General features: G+C 35.4%; 2 protein-coding genes across 9 annotated transcripts; one reads left to right on the plus strand and one right to left on the minus strand.

Moving 5' to 3' along the window:
• Positions 1 to 356: 356 nt before the first annotated feature.
• On the minus strand, positions 357 to 9,783 carry Posh (SH3 domain containing ring finger posh). Of its 3 annotated transcripts, XM_076763511.1 has the most exons (13): positions 8,846 to 9,783; positions 8,655 to 8,769; positions 8,484 to 8,582; positions 8,248 to 8,384; positions 8,044 to 8,170; positions 7,624 to 7,947; positions 7,235 to 7,527; positions 6,584 to 6,909; positions 6,315 to 6,520; positions 6,046 to 6,188; positions 5,377 to 5,544; positions 4,466 to 4,579; positions 357 to 4,382 (listed from the first exon to the last, which is right to left on the minus strand). In XM_076763511.1, exons 1-13 carry the CDS (start codon positions 9,304 to 9,306, stop codon positions 4,199 to 4,201), a joined length of 2,697 nt encoding a protein of 898 aa, XP_076619626.1. In that variant the 5' UTR covers positions 9,307 to 9,783; the 3' UTR covers positions 357 to 4,198. The 3 variants fall into 3 exon arrangements, with proteins under 3 accessions (XP_076619626.1, XP_076619628.1, XP_076619629.1); XM_076763513.1 differs by lacking the exon at positions 5,377 to 5,544 and having other exon boundaries at positions 358 to 4,382; positions 8,846 to 9,782; XM_076763514.1 differs by lacking the exon at positions 357 to 4,382 and having other exon boundaries at positions 5,377 to 5,458.
• A 683-nt stretch (positions 9,784 to 10,466) lies between these two features.
• Positions 10,467 to 15,431, plus strand: Su(w[a]) (suppressor of white-apricot). Of its 6 annotated transcripts, none has more exons than XM_076763660.1 (8): positions 10,467 to 10,752; positions 11,657 to 11,826; positions 11,902 to 12,101; positions 12,181 to 12,403; positions 12,653 to 12,735; positions 12,793 to 12,963; positions 13,087 to 14,384; positions 14,929 to 15,431. In XM_076763660.1, exons 1-8 carry the CDS (start codon positions 10,556 to 10,558, stop codon positions 15,086 to 15,088), a joined length of 2,502 nt encoding a protein of 833 aa, XP_076619775.1. In that variant the 5' UTR covers positions 10,467 to 10,555; the 3' UTR covers positions 15,089 to 15,431. The 6 variants fall into 6 exon arrangements, with proteins under 6 accessions (XP_076619775.1, XP_076619774.1, XP_076619772.1 ...); XM_076763659.1 differs by having other exon boundaries at positions 10,468 to 10,752; positions 11,905 to 12,101; positions 14,926 to 15,429; XM_076763657.1 differs by having other exon boundaries at positions 10,470 to 10,752; positions 14,926 to 15,426.
• The last annotated feature ends 217 nt before the right edge of the window (positions 15,432 to 15,648 follow it).

Here is a 15,648-nt window from a genome sequence, read left to right on the forward strand (position 1 = left end):
TATACTTTCTGAATTACGTATTTCTCTAAAAAGTAAATAAGATTTCTGCAAAATTTGTTGTTATTTCAATAAAAAATCACGAACCTTGAAAATTTCTATCTCGCCAACAGCATAAGTGAAGTTCGATTTAATTATACATACACACTAGCATATTATTTTTTTTGATAAATTTATGATTAAACCTCTATATTTTTCTTTAGATGGACATTTTCCAAGATTTTTCATTTTTGTCACTAATTTATTTTCTAAATTCTTAATTATAAATAACGTAATTTCACTGCATCAAATAATATGCAATTATATCATTTTTAAGTGGGATATTTTTTTCAGGTACAATAAAATTTATTGGCAATGAATCACTTACAGTGTTACAATAGGGAAAGAAAATTATTCATAAATGTAATGTTTTACAATAGCTATTTGTAGAATTTTATTACACCTTTATTTATTATTTAAATGTTAATTCTATGGTGTGTAAATTACGCTGAGCATAATATGAAAACGGATTTAATGTAATATGATTTCGTAAGAAAGTAAAAAAAATACTAAGCAGGGCCGTGACAAAGCAGGTACAGAGGGAGCACGTGCTATAATAATTCAAAATTTGAGGAACAATAGATAAAACTGAAATGGTCTTAGTTACTTTGGTTTTTTTCTAAAAAATTCGTTTATAAGAACAATTCAAAATATCTATATATGTATATTTATCGCAAACAGAATGGACGAAGGGTGCTGTATTCCTTTTTCGCCCTGGGTGCTAAAATACCTAGGCACGACCCTAATACTAAGTAACATGTGAAACTAATAATAGACAAAAATGTCTACAGTAAGATAAAAAGTACTATATTGAACTTAATAAACATTATTGACTTGATTTGGTTATTGTTTACAAACAAGTTACTCAAATTTGCATAAAGGTAGTTAATTTTGAAAAGTGTTTACGACCATTGTGCCTATGTGTGTGTTCACTATAAGCTCTTCCTTATAACAAAATTTGTATGTTATAGAAAATTGAGTATAATAATTACAATTTTACTATTCGTTATGCTACATCATCCTAAAGTATACTTAAAGTGTTTTTACTGCACCATCGAATTTTATTTACAATTTTAAGCAATTTTCGATTTATGCTTATTTTAGTATGCCAATGTCATGTCTCAAGTTAAAATGGAAAAGAATCCAATAAACATAAACCATAAGTTTTGTTAGATTTTCATTACAGTATTACATGAATGCATACTGTTTTTAGTGTTACTATTTGAAATTGATTTATTATAATGAAGTAATGTTTCCTTTACAAGCTATTATCATTATTAATAATAAATTACTTATTCCTATGTTATATAAAACACATACATATAAATACATTTTTATGAGATGTATGCTACTGAATATGGAGACATACATTTTTCTAATGCCAGAGGAAGAGGAAAAACAAAACTGTTTTATTCGAATGTACATTTTAAGATTATATTATGTAATTTCAGAAAAATGTATTTTTACTATTACTTATTTTGATAGAATGTACAGCAGGATAATAAAGACTATAATTCTTTATTTGTGACACACAGTTTTTAAAACTCTTTATATAGAATTAGAGTCATGGATTTTTATGAAAAAGATAATATAATTAATACAAATATTGTTGTTGACAGTCATGATACGAAATTTTTAAATACATAAATACTAAAATGAAAATGTAACTTTAATGAAAGAGAAAAGTTTAAATATTCTTGAAATTGTTAAAACAAAGCCATTTCATTTCTTTTTATCCATTCCTCTCTTCCTCTGTATCCTACACTACATTGTATACGTATACATATATAGGATAAGGCACCTAACGTCGTAGCTCTACGATCTTAATTTCGTTTGACAATATAAAAAACTCCTCAAAGAAAAAATAATTTGGTTTGGAGGAATAAATATTACAATTGGCAGTTTATTTTTTGTCAAGATTATATTTTTCGAAATCGAAATCATCGATATTTTAATAGAATTACATACGAATAGTACACGATCCCAGATTTGTAGAATGACTGTCATAGTGAAATGCCTGCAAATTCAATGTAGGAGACTGTTATATCAGATTAAACTGGCAGATCGATAACCATTGAATTACGACACGACGGTAATAGATCCATGTGCTGATAGATGACAAATTGGTAGCAAAATCTATCATGGCGTCATAGTAACAGATCTACTGTTGCATTTCGGGGACTAGAACTATAACTAAACGCGAAGACAGATGGCTATGGATTGCGTAGTATCACTTAACCTGTCGCTAATTTGTTGCCCTTGTATCAATAAACTGCTTACTGGGCAATTACTGAAATGTCTGTTCAGAACTTAAGTCGCTATATTGGCCCCAATGTCAACTAAAGCACTGAACACAACAAAATATACAATACTGTTACAAAAAAAGTATCGATGATTTCGTATTTCAAAAGAAATGTTCTTCTAATTATAATATTCATATTATTCCAAATCAAACAATTTATTGCTTAGACATTTTTTCGCATTGTCAAAAGAAACTGAAATTTCTGCAACAATATCGTTAGGCGCCAAATCATGTATATCAAGATATAGTATAATAGTAAACATCTATAAAACAGTTTATTGCAGTGTCTGGAAAACACAAATATATAAATTAAATAAATTACATTATATATAGAAAGGTAATACATGATCAGACTTGTGAGTGCTTACTGAATTTTTAGAAACTGCTAGCATTATTTAATGTACTTTTGTATGTACTATCCTATGAATAAGCATCACTTAAAAACAGATATAATTAAAAATTGTCATAATAATGATGCTAACATGTATACCTACTTACAAATGTTTGTGCATGATTATAGATAATATATTAAATGGAAAATTAATATAAATTTGCACCTAAATACTGATCGTTATTCGGCCTCTGGAAGCACATTACTTCAACTTTAATAGTTTCTTATAGGTTTACATGAAATTGGCTGTTGTGTAACTTCTTATTATGCACGAACGTGTATGTACATGCATTGTAAACAAGAAAAAGAATATATGTCCACAGTATAGTTATAAGGACGATTTTAATAGAAACAGTAAACGTGTAGCTCCATTTTCTGCTAAAAGACTACTTAACTGAAGTCTATGGTTGTGCAGAAATATAGGCCAGTCTTTGACAATTACATATTTAATAAAATTGTCATTTTATGTTTTTGTGTAACTTGAAATTAGTATGTGAGTTTAGATATGTTTTTATATAAATAGAGAGAAAGTAACTTAACAATGAAGGCACAACATATTCTACGAAAATGTTGTGTCCTTTCGTATACTTAAAATTGAAAATCTTATAGTATAAGGGTAGTATAACATGTATTTATAAAAGAATATTTGTCAAAACTGACCTTATTGAGATAGAAAATGGCATAATGATAAAAATATTTGAAATTCATATTTTAAATACAACTTTAATGATATCACAAAACATATCGCATAAATTCTTTAAAAGCAACAATTCAGAAAGAATCAAGAAAATCTTAACGAATCCAGTCTATTCATTTCTTTATAAAACTGGAACTTAAACAACAATCCTTCGGCATCGTAAAGCAAAGATTCATAGAACAGTAACACATAATTTAATAATATTATAATCCATGCTTTACAGAAAATGTAGTCTTAGTCATTTTCTTTTTTATTGATCTAGCATGAACAAAAAGTTTAAGTATAAATACATCAAATAAACTTCATAGATTCTTTGTTGTATTGTGAATAATGCATTTGATTTTATTCTAATGAAAAAACAATTGAGTATTAAAGTTTTTGTTTTAAATATTCTTATTCAAATGGCAGTATTGATATAGCACAATCTCTTACTTCCTTATTAGTTCCCATGCTTAGTATATGACCAATGGCAGTATGTTTTGGATAATTTCAGTACACTTAATGTGTGTTTCGATTCAAAAGATTTTTTTTATCGTAATCGCGGCAAAAAACCGCGCAAACATACTGCACATAATATACAAGTATGTATATTCGATATAATGTTTAGTACATTGCTGAACGTAGCAATTTCATTGTTTAAATCGTACACTTACCCTCGTTCCGACGACCATATCCCTAATAAACTCGAGAAATGACTCGCGGTAAGTTACGTTTGACTTTTTGTGCAGTATTATATACAGGTTTCTAATACCAAGTGACCTTGAGTTGTATCTCAGAAGGCTTCGACAAAACTCGCTGGAAAAAGTCCCGTACGACCTGTTCTTTGTTGAGTACCTTTATACCAACCATCATCACGTTTTTTATGTACATAAATTATGTCCCCTACACGAAGTTCTAGTTCGAATTCACTGTTAGGTGGATATGGCACAATGCAGCGGAATCGATATACTCGTTCTCTACAAAAATAAAACCATTATTGGGTTAACTTAAGAATAAACGAAAAGTACTACACGTAGGTGAAAATTAAATAATTTTATACCGTTCACGAGAAGGTTGCTGCTTTGTTTGTTTTCCCATACCAGCATCTAAAGAGTTGCTCTTACGATGATGATTTCCGACTGTCGTACACACCATTCCTACCGTTTCATTGGATCTATAAATGTTACAAAAAATGTGAGGCCAATAAGAAGTCGGGTAGTTTATGGGAAACATTTATTAATTATATGCAGTAGTTATAAATTGAATGCACGCACATTAAACTAACGAGCAAACTTTTAACGAAATTGGTGATTATAAAATAAAACAATAAAAGCAATCAAAAAACGTGAGCTAAGTAAAACAGGCGTGAAATATAATGCTTTAATACTAACCACATACTAAGCTTTTATAACATAAAAGGTTTTCCAAATTTCTGTAAATATACTTACCTAAATATAGCATTTAATTGTAAATATTAATGCAGACAAACATGTGCACCACACAATTATTACACAGGGTGTTCGGCCACCCCTGGGAAAAATTTTAATGGGAGATTCTAGAGGCCAAAATAAGACGAAAATCAAGAATTTCAAATCGTTCTGGAAAAATTATTTTCGGTTGCGGGGGTCAATCACAATAATTTTTGATGAATAGACCTACCCCCGAAATCCTACCCACTTTCTAGAAAAAAATTCAATACGGGCGGAACTTTAAACGTTAATAACTTTTTAACGAAATTTCCATCAACAAATTAGTATTCTTGATTTTCGTTTTATTTTGGCCTCTAGAATCTCCCGTTAAAATTTTTCCCAAGGGGTGGCCGAACACCCTGTATATACATTAATTTGCACAAAAGACAAACTGAATTTCCATTTTTATATATATGAGCTGAATAGATATAGTTTACTGTAAACACTAATTTGTCCGTCACTCTACCTGCCAAGTAACTTATAATTACAAGCAACGACTAACCTCTGGAGGATCGAGACCGGTAAAGATGGTCTCTCCTTGTATTTAAGTCTTTGTGAAGATGTGACGTGCCCTTGTACAGAGCCTGGACACAAACGATGATGGTTGTTTGAAGCATTTAATTCCTGCGTGGCTCCCACCTGTAGCAACTGACTTGGGCAAGATCCCGATCTAATTTCAAATATACCCACCCAACCCACCCCCCGTGTAGAATTAGACAAATAATTCAAAACGTGCAGCTCATATTGCGTTAAAACAAAAATGTAAACAAATAAAGTAAACACAAATACAGACGAGACGAGAATTTATACTATTTTGTATGTACATTATATGTCCTATCAATTTGTTCATTATATATGTGCGCAAGCATCAAATTCATGCAGTGATTTCAATAAATATGAAGAATGTATGCCTGCACGACACACGGTGAAGGTCCATATACACACATACACGTAATTTATGTATATATAAAAACGAACGAACTTGAATAACAATACATGCGAATTATTAATAAATCGTGTTAGGTATGCTATTGTCATGCAGATTATTATTTAGAATAACTTTTTTTTGATTTATTAGAAGTTGTGATATAAGTTCAACGAGGTACATTTGACGCGTTATACTTGTATAAAGCATTGGGCTGTCGTTTTTGTGACAATAAATAAATCTTACCGAACATGCACCGGGTTGATGGAATTACCATCATCAAAGACAGGATTGTCCATTGAATACGTAGCGGGTGGCGGAGATTTTGATTTCTTGATATTTGTTAATCGACGCATTAAAGAGACACACTTATCTTTTTTTTCTTTCTGCTGCAATTAGATAGTACATATACCAAATTAATGATTCAGTAATAACAGTAATAACACTGGTGGAATTACAAATATGTATCAAACAGTGTAATTGAAAACAAAAATCATACGTAGAAAAACTCGTACCTTTTCAGTATTTTTAGATGAATTAGCAGCAGTGGTAGACGAGGGAGAAGCAACTGCACGTAGAGTACTATTTGGACTTCTATTCATTTCAGTTACAATGGAAGAAGTAGCAGCGACAGTTGCGATCGCACCACTGTTATTGATATTAGCAATAGTAGTTGTGGTAGTTAATGATTGTGGTAAAATGCCCTGTTTCCCAGGCGAAGCTGGAATACAAAAACGTATCTCATATATGTTGATACTGAACACTTAATATAATAATTACATACATATATTTGATGACATCACAGCACTGTGACTACGTCCAAGTGGATTCACCGGATTTTGTTCATTGTGTCGAGGAGGACTTTTTTCCTGACTTTGTGTTTGGCTTTGACCGTGCCAAGACGAGGACACCATCGAAGAAGGACTAATAGCGCGTGGTGGCAATTCGGGTGGTAGCAATGTGTGTGGATTATACGGTTGAGGCGCAGGTCCTTTATTTTTGGTGTATGTCACAGTAATTCGTGACTCGGAACCGTTTTGACCGGTCGACGATGGGAAATTCTGATGTTGCCCTGTATTTGGTGATCCCCGGCACAAACTACGTTGACATCTATCCGGATATGCAGTGGGTTTAAGATTAAGAAATTTTATTGCGGATGTACACTTCTACAGAAAACTGAAGTATCACTTTATAGTATCCTGAACAATAAAATTCAGTTTTGTAATTCTGTGAGAAAAAAATATTCAACAATGCAAGTCACGCACGGTGTGCAAATATCAATGACTTCTGAGTCTTTAAACTTAAAAATTTATCGACACCGTGATTTCTGTACTCTTCACAGAATTACAAAACTTTAAATTTCGCTACTTTTCAATCGATTACAAAGATTCTCTAATTTTCCGGGGAAGTGTAGTATTAAGAATGTTTCACATACTTAGCGGGCGTAACATAATTTCCAGGAAAGACTCCACACTTTTGAGTACGATTAGACGTCCCTTTGAACCACCCATCTTGACAGCGTTCCATTACCATATAAATTCCACCTTTCCTTAATTCAAGTTCGTCTGCTTTTTGTGGTTTATATGGATACAGTGCTATATATGCAGCTGGTAAATGAGTATTACCGGTTGTAGTAGTAGGCAAACTTTGTGATGGTTGTGCAAGAACTAGATCGCTACTGCCGCTTCGTCTATGTCGAAGATTGTGATCCACGCCACTGGCACTAGTCTGATCAATACAAATTTATAATTCAATGTGAACTAACGAGAAAAAAAGGGATGGAGGTTTTGTAATGTACTGCTATAAAGGGAAATTAATTCTTACTTGCAACGGGGAAAATGAATCACTACTGCAACTACTGTTGCTGTTTCCAACAGCATTGTCCACTGGTGGACTAAGTATTTCAGCACTGTGTCTATGGTGTGGATGGGATTGATGACCAGTATTAACAGCAGTAAAACTGTGGCGCTTAACATTATGTCTATTTCCAACTGCTGGAGGCGACGTTGCTGGGCTACTAGGACTGCTTGGAGCTGTGCTAGAACTGCTAGAAGTACTTGAACTATTGGGAGTATTTGGAGTAGTAGTTGAAGAACTACCTCCTGATGATACATTGGAAACAGTATCAGAAACTGGTAAAGGTGTGTTCTGTTCAAAGATATATTAATGAAACAATTTTCAAACATTTAAAAAATAATTTCAATTAACAAAATTGTTAAAATTAATTTAAAAATGTTATGAAACCTGCATAAGTTGGGGCCGAGGTTGACTCGTTGTTTGTACATTACGTGAATGATCAGTTGGTATTAGAGGTGTGGTTTCTTCATTAGTAGGAGTAGGAGGTGCTACTCTTGATGGACCAGGCTGTACACTAATTAAAAAAAATACAATCATCTTAGATATAAATATATAAACACTATATCTGCTCTGTCAATTTATCAAAATTACTTAGTTGAAAGTTTCATTAAAGCTCTTGCCACACTATTCAACTCCACAAAAGCCAATGGAAAGATGCCAATTCTGTCTAAAAGTTTTCCTTCTGCCCAATTCTCATCCACTCTTCTGATAACACTAATAACTTCACCCTATAAACATATATTTTTATTTTTCTTACAATTTTGTTTCAAGGAACAAAAAAATGTTACACAAAAATAAAATTTAAATTTATATTTACATATCATTACCTTATTAAATGTAAGGCAGCCATCCTCATCATCATTTGTCATCCTAAAATCATATAGAGCTTTGCACTGAGGAACATGTGGTGTCAATGGTGTCATTACCTATAATATACAATTTATTAGAGTTAGTAGATGAACAATTGTTCATAATAATTTTGAAATGCTTTAAAGTACCTGAACATAAGACAGGGGAAAACACCCATAACTGTTAGCATTTTGTCCAAAATACCAATTGTTATCAATCTTTTTACGAAGAATGACAATGTCACCCTTTTTAAAAGAAAGGTCCCTGAAATATCAAATATCTGACAAGACATTGATCATATTAAAGTGATTAAAATAATTATAAAATGTTATGCTCATACCCTGGAACTTTCGATATATAATCATAGATAGCTCTACCATACGCCTGATTGTGTAATTGAACTTGCTTGGCTGCAGCATTTGCATGTCGTACTGATTCGTTCGCAAATGTGGTAGGTGTGAGACTAGTAGTTACAATAGGAGCTGGAGTAACCTGATGACCACCAAAAAGTCTTTGCGGGCCTGAATTGGACTTGGTTACGAATTTTGCTGTTTGTTTAGGAGCAGCATTACGCATTCCTTCCAAAATACGCATTAACAATACATTAGGTGGTAAATCGTCCACTTTAGCATCGACTAAAACACGGCATTCGGGACAACGTAATTCCCGATGAGTACTGACAATTTCTTCTAAACATTTCTTGCAGAATGTATGTTGACAGGGAAGTACTTTGCTCGATGTATCTAATCGTTCAAGGCACACCGAGCATTCTAATAAATCGTTCAGCATGCACTCATCCATTCTGACTATCGAGTTTTTGATCACGTTCACTTTCAAAGATATTTTTCAGTTCGTTTGTTCGTGCCCGTTTTCTCGATGCCTGCTTCCTCTTACTTCTCTGATCTTCCCACGCGTCCCGTCTTTGTTGCACCCATAGGCCGCCATACACCTGACGCACTTGCCTCCTCATATAACAAGCAATAACGTAACTTAACAAATAAGTGTAGTCCACCAGTAAATCCACTTCACGTGCAAATACGCGGACATGTTACTCGATCCTATTCGTAACTTTCGAAAACTACTTTTCCATCCTTTCATTCACCGCAAAACGGAAACCCTTGTTAGGTGCGTCAGTATATATGCTGTCATCCTGGTATTCGTTACGTTGCACACAAATGCACACACACACACACATGCACGCGCGCGCGCACGAATCAAAACCATATCGATCAATCGGTCTCTCGTCGATTACAGTCGATTCTAAAACAGGCCACAAATGCTTTGCAAATACATATATACATATATTGTATATCCATATATATATGTATATATATACATATTGTACAACCAAGGATGTTACTATAAATGTGCAATATTTGTGTAATGACTGAAATAAAGTTTGAAAAGATAGCAAAGTAAGGAAATTTTATGCCATTTAAAGTTTGTCAGATGATGTTATCAATAAAATTTACTTCTATAGCTGAACCTGCCTCAATGTAGGGAAATAAATGGAGATAAGGTTCTAATTTTTGAAGAAATTTGATGCAATCATAGAATTTACAAGAATCGGTTGCTGTTTGCAGCCCTCTGGTGGCAGACTATCTAAATATATGCAAACACTGAAAAAGTTTTTTGATTTAGATTTTGTTAATAAACTTTCTTCGTGTTGAATAATTCTGCTCATTTTACGTACAAAGATATGTTGTATATGTAACGATGTATTATGCTTGACATGAAGATTCGCCAGAGTCATTTTTGGTATCGTGTGATATCATTATTTTTTCATCAAAATTGAGACAAACCAATCTTAATTCTATTCCCTTGGTGGTTATTCTATACTTTATTAAAAAGATTACTAAATAATGTGCAAATAAACACTATCTAGTTTATCACCTATGCGACAAGTAAAAAAATTCCTAGGTTCATGACTAAAGCTTTCCGCAAAGGAAAATACTCTAAAACGGCAAGAATTAATGAGCATACGTATGACGTGTGTATAGAAGGTGGGACGTTAGGTTGATACTGAGCTACTCAGTACAGTAGTTGGAAAATGGCGGCATCAAAAAGTCAGCGTTGGATGATAGATTCGGGCATTCTACGTAAAAAAAATGGAGAAGAGGAGCCACAGGAGCTGTTGGTGTTTGGATATGGCTGCAAATTATTTCGAGATGATGACAAGGCGAAAATGATTGATCAAGGAAAGCATTTGATACCATGGATGGGCGATAGCACGTTGAAAATAGACAGGTCCGTTTCCCTAACCTAGACAAAATTTATCATCTAGGATATTTAATTCTTGCATAAATGCACCGTACGTGTAACCTTTAGAAGAACGATGTCAGACAGAACTAAGCAATGTGCAGCAGTTCGAAAAATGCTACCACAAACGGTTAACGTACGGATAAGCAATCTGGAGACTGTTTAAGGTTTCTGCAGGTGTCTTGGCTGTGAACAGGCGGTGTGGAAGCGCGAATACGTGCTCTACACGGCCGCAGAGCAGCGTGCTCTCGCGACGTTGGTGCTTATGGCTGACCGTCGGCGCAGCAGCAAGGTGAGACACAGCGTAGAGAGACAAACGGCAGCTGACGGTTGTAGGTACTACAATCGCTCAGCATGGTATGTATTAGCGTTCTAGATTCGGCCATACACTGGAATAGTCACCCAACGCGATTAATATTGTATATGGTATGGTTAGTTTTGTTACACAACGCGTATGCAGTTACAGTGTATGTTGGGTCATTAAAAAAATCAATTACTTGGACAAAATGTTCTAGATCATGGCATATAATTGTTGGCCATTGAGTACAGTGTCAGGGTTGCTTTAAAACTTCATAATGTAATAAATTACAATTTCTGCAAATTTTTTTTCAAAGCATTAAGTTGTTACTAGCATCTAGTCGGTGATACCTTGCCTATATTCTCCTATACAGTTTATAGTCTTGGATATGTGCTGGCAACACATAATATAATAGTAAACCAGGCAAATGTAATAGTATGTCGTCGAGTTTTGTATAACTGTATTCTATTTCAGCGGAATGACTTTGACATGGGGTTTGCTCCGTGGCATAACTTTCAGATGATTGGATCAACCAAACAAACTCAAAAACGCGAATCATTTTCCTCCTTTAACTTGGCAATTGTATGTGTATAGATACGATGGACGCGGAGCACTGGGGGACTTAAGGATATACGAACCACCGACAGGTGGTTTTGATCAGCGAACGATCCTTACAGAGGATGAACTCAAAGTGGAACAACTATGCGACGAAGAACGGTATCGATCTCTTTACAACAGTGATATAGAAGATTCTGTATATCATGGTAGGTAAATCTTTGCGTACAAATCACCGATTTACATAGACGTTCTCGAGAAATCAAAATGATGAATAATTTCAGAAGAAGAAATGAAAAGATTGCATCAAGCCCTGGACTCTGAGAATACATATGGTCAGGTAGCGTATAATTACAACGAGGAAGGAAACAGTTCGAAAATTACATGTGACGATTCGCAAAGTCCGAAGCAATCGGAGGGTTCTCAGGAAGATCAGGCTTTCGTTCCGCCTCCTGAGCTAGAAATTCCAGAGGGTATTCCGCTGGTTTGTAGAAAAAAAAAAGAGTTCATTGGTCGACGGGCGTATGAATTCGTAAGACTTACGTTGCGTTCTTTTTCAATAGCCAGAAACGCAGAAACTGAATGCCATCATAACGAAAACGGCACTGTTCATAAGTCGCCAAGGGGGCCAAATGGAAATCTTGATTAAAGCGAAGCAAGCAAACAATCCACAGTTTTCGTTTTTGTCGATAGACGGACGGCTACACCAGTATTACAGATACATACTGGACGCAATCAAGACCGGAAAGTACAATCCTGAAAAGCAGCCCGAGAAAGAAGAATCCGGTACGCATATTGTTTTATTTAAGACAACATCGTGTGGTAATGTTGATTTTGATATTATCGAGTTGAAATGATTGAAGCGACTTAAAGCAGGATTTGATTACCCACATCTACTTTGAATTCTACTTAGTTTTTCTTGCCGTAAGTACTTCTACGCATATTTGTTAATGTACACTGATCTCTGTGTGACATGTAGGAAGTATTAGCGAACGTAGGCGTGCACATTCTACTTGTAATTCTTTTTAATGATAGAACCTGAAGAAGGATCGTCGGATCAGGATGACGAGCCGTATCTCCATCCGAGTCTGGTGCCATCATTTACCAAGATAGAAGCGGTAAGTTCTTTTTTCTTTTGGTTTTTAATCATCTACAGTGTTTAATTTTGTTTATAGGCCCCCAGTATTCCGAGTATACAATATAAACCATCCGCGGATTGTGCTTATTCGATGCTTGTGAATAAAATCACTGGAAGGCCGCCACCGTCGAAGGTATTGCAAGTCCCTGAAACAACCGTTCAGCCAGCGACTACTACCCTAGGATATTATCATCCTGTACCAGGGCAGGTAATCCGAGCGGAATATAAGATTAGCGTTGCAGCAGTGGAACGCCAGCCCAATAATAACGAACATTGTCAAAGAGACGCTAATATAAATGTCAATGTTCAATTACGAATTTCTTTGTTTCAGCAGGGCTATAATCCTTATGTTGCGCCAGTACAGTATTCTCACGGTCCAGTAGTATACGGACCAAATGGACAAATACAGTCACCGGGACATCTTCCAATTGTGAGCGTACCACCGTCCGTGAATGATGTGACCGCGCCACACACATTGACCATCGAATCTCCCGTGCCGTTGGTCCCTTATGGATCCACGCCTCAGAAGCAATTGAGTAGACCTTCGTTCATTGTGCCACCGGCAGACGTTCAAATAGTCATCGATAAAATGGCCAGCTACGTGGCGAAGAACGGTAGGGATTTTGAGGCGATTGTGAAGAACAAGGGTGATCCGAGATTCAATTTTCTCGAGCTGTCGCATCAGTATCACGGTTATTACGCGCACAAGTTAACAATATACGAGGGCGCTATAAACCCTAAGGTCTTGACGGAGGAGGAGCTGCTGCAGAAGCAGGAGCCGCTCGAGGAGAAGCAGAAAAAGTTGGAGGAATTGCAAAAGAAGCAGCAGAGAATGGAGGAGGTGCAAAAAAGGGTAAAGATGATACAGGCGAAGAAGAAATGTGATACAAGAACAAAACAGACCACGACGGGAACTAAGCAGATCACCACTGTGTCGTTCTCCATAAAGAAGCCAAAGGACGGGGAAACTGGGGTGATCGAAAAACGGAATGCTCTTCCGTTAGAGGAGAGCGACGATGAGATGGAAAACGAGAACAAGGACGTGAACTCGAAGCCCAACTCGCCGCAGACTAGTGAGCATAGTTCTTTAACCGTGCTGGGAGCAGACAAGGACGCGTGGAGACCGGAGAAGAAATCGAAGAACGAAGAAAAAGAGCTGGTAGATCTTACCGACGAGATCCTGGAAGATTGTCAAAAAGAGATCAGGCACAAGCAGGCCGAGGATAGGATCAAGGACAAACTGGTCGCGGCAGCACGGGACAAGTTAGCCGCTACGTCCAGAGAGAGACAGCTACAGTTGGAGAGGAAGAAGAAGGCAGCAGCGTTTCTGAGTCAGATTCAGACCTCTGTGTTATCGAGATCCAGCGGGACGACTAGCCAGGGTATAAGGAAAGACGATTCGGACGAGGTGCACTCTCTACCTTCGCCGTCGCCCTCACCATCGTTTGACGATGTAAAATCCTACGACTCGAGGACTAGCGGCAATTCGTTGATGGATAGATTAAAAAGCGCTGATTTGACTGGCAAACGATCTAGGCCACGGTCAAGGAGTCCCAATGGCAGTCGAAGTCACACGGACAGACAAAAGTATCACAAGAGGCACAAAAAGAAGAAAAGCTCTCACAGAAGGTACTCGATTTTTATCAGTAAGTTTGGTAATTAATATAATTAACAGCTTGCACACACAAAGTGTAATCGAACATTAAGATTCTAACTTGAAATCGAATAGAAAATTTAAGAAATATAAGCGCGTCTACTCAAGAGAAGAGATTAAACGTATTCTCGGAAATAAGTTAGTTCTTGAGCGATGTGATCGAATATGTTAGGTCATCACCTTGATTTCTCAAGATCATAATTTTTTAACGGCATCAACTAATGATATAAACAAAAATATTTTTGTTTATTGAAGCATTAAAACATCAAAATGTATATAAGAATGCGGAGATCATTTTCCGCAACTTTAATAAAGAATTGTCATTATAATTATTATTTCTTTTTTTTTATTGAGAATTGAATTTTCTACTCGACTCTAGGTTATTTTTTCGTTTTATTACACAATGTGGAAGTTATAAGCTTAAATATTGATTAACCAAATTGTTTAACAATTTCGCATATTTTTTGGGTGTATTTACCATTAACTAATATCTTTTTGCGTTTCATTGGATCGTAGCAGTCATGACAGCCCAAGCAGTTCCCGAACGCACAGATCGAAGAAGAGCAAGAAGACCTCCTCCAAGCACAGGTCTCGTTCGCGAACACCGTCCCGAAGGCATCAACACAGTGCACGACGAAAGGGAAGCAACTCATCTTACTCGGACTCAAGTTCGCCTTGAACTTTTATTTTGGTCAACTTTACACGTGTAAAATTGTATATACATGCACATTCATACGTACATACACATGCATAAATACATACATACATATATTTATATATGTACTCGCGTGCGTGTCCAGATATTATCGCATCGACGATAATTTTAATACAATTTTTGTCCAAAAAAAGCGATGGGAAATTATTAAAAAAAACATTGAAAAATAAAATGAAATTTCAATAAAGATTGTACATCACCAGTCGTGCGTTGATCGTTTTGATCTGTTCAATTATGCGTCGTGAGTTTCAAATTCAAAAGAAAAAAAAAGACATTGGTTGGCACGTTATTTGCCTGTATTATCTGCGGTGTTATAAATTAAATAACTTTAGTAATTTTTTAGATACTTCGGTATTCCAAATGTATTACACTTCCTTTACCTATTTTCCAAAATGGCGGCAATTCCTTGTTTCTGACCTTTAGAGGATTTTTGATAAACATCACTGTCAAATTTTAATACTTTTTTTATTTGATTTTTGTTAATTGGATCATAAAGAAGAATTGAGATCTTAGTTTTCGCGGAT

Source organism: Colletes latitarsis, chromosome 4, assembly GCF_051014445.1.
Source record: "Colletes latitarsis isolate SP2378_abdomen chromosome 4, iyColLati1, whole genome shotgun sequence".
Taxonomy (NCBI): Eukaryota; Metazoa; Arthropoda; class Insecta; order Hymenoptera; family Colletidae; genus Colletes; species Colletes latitarsis.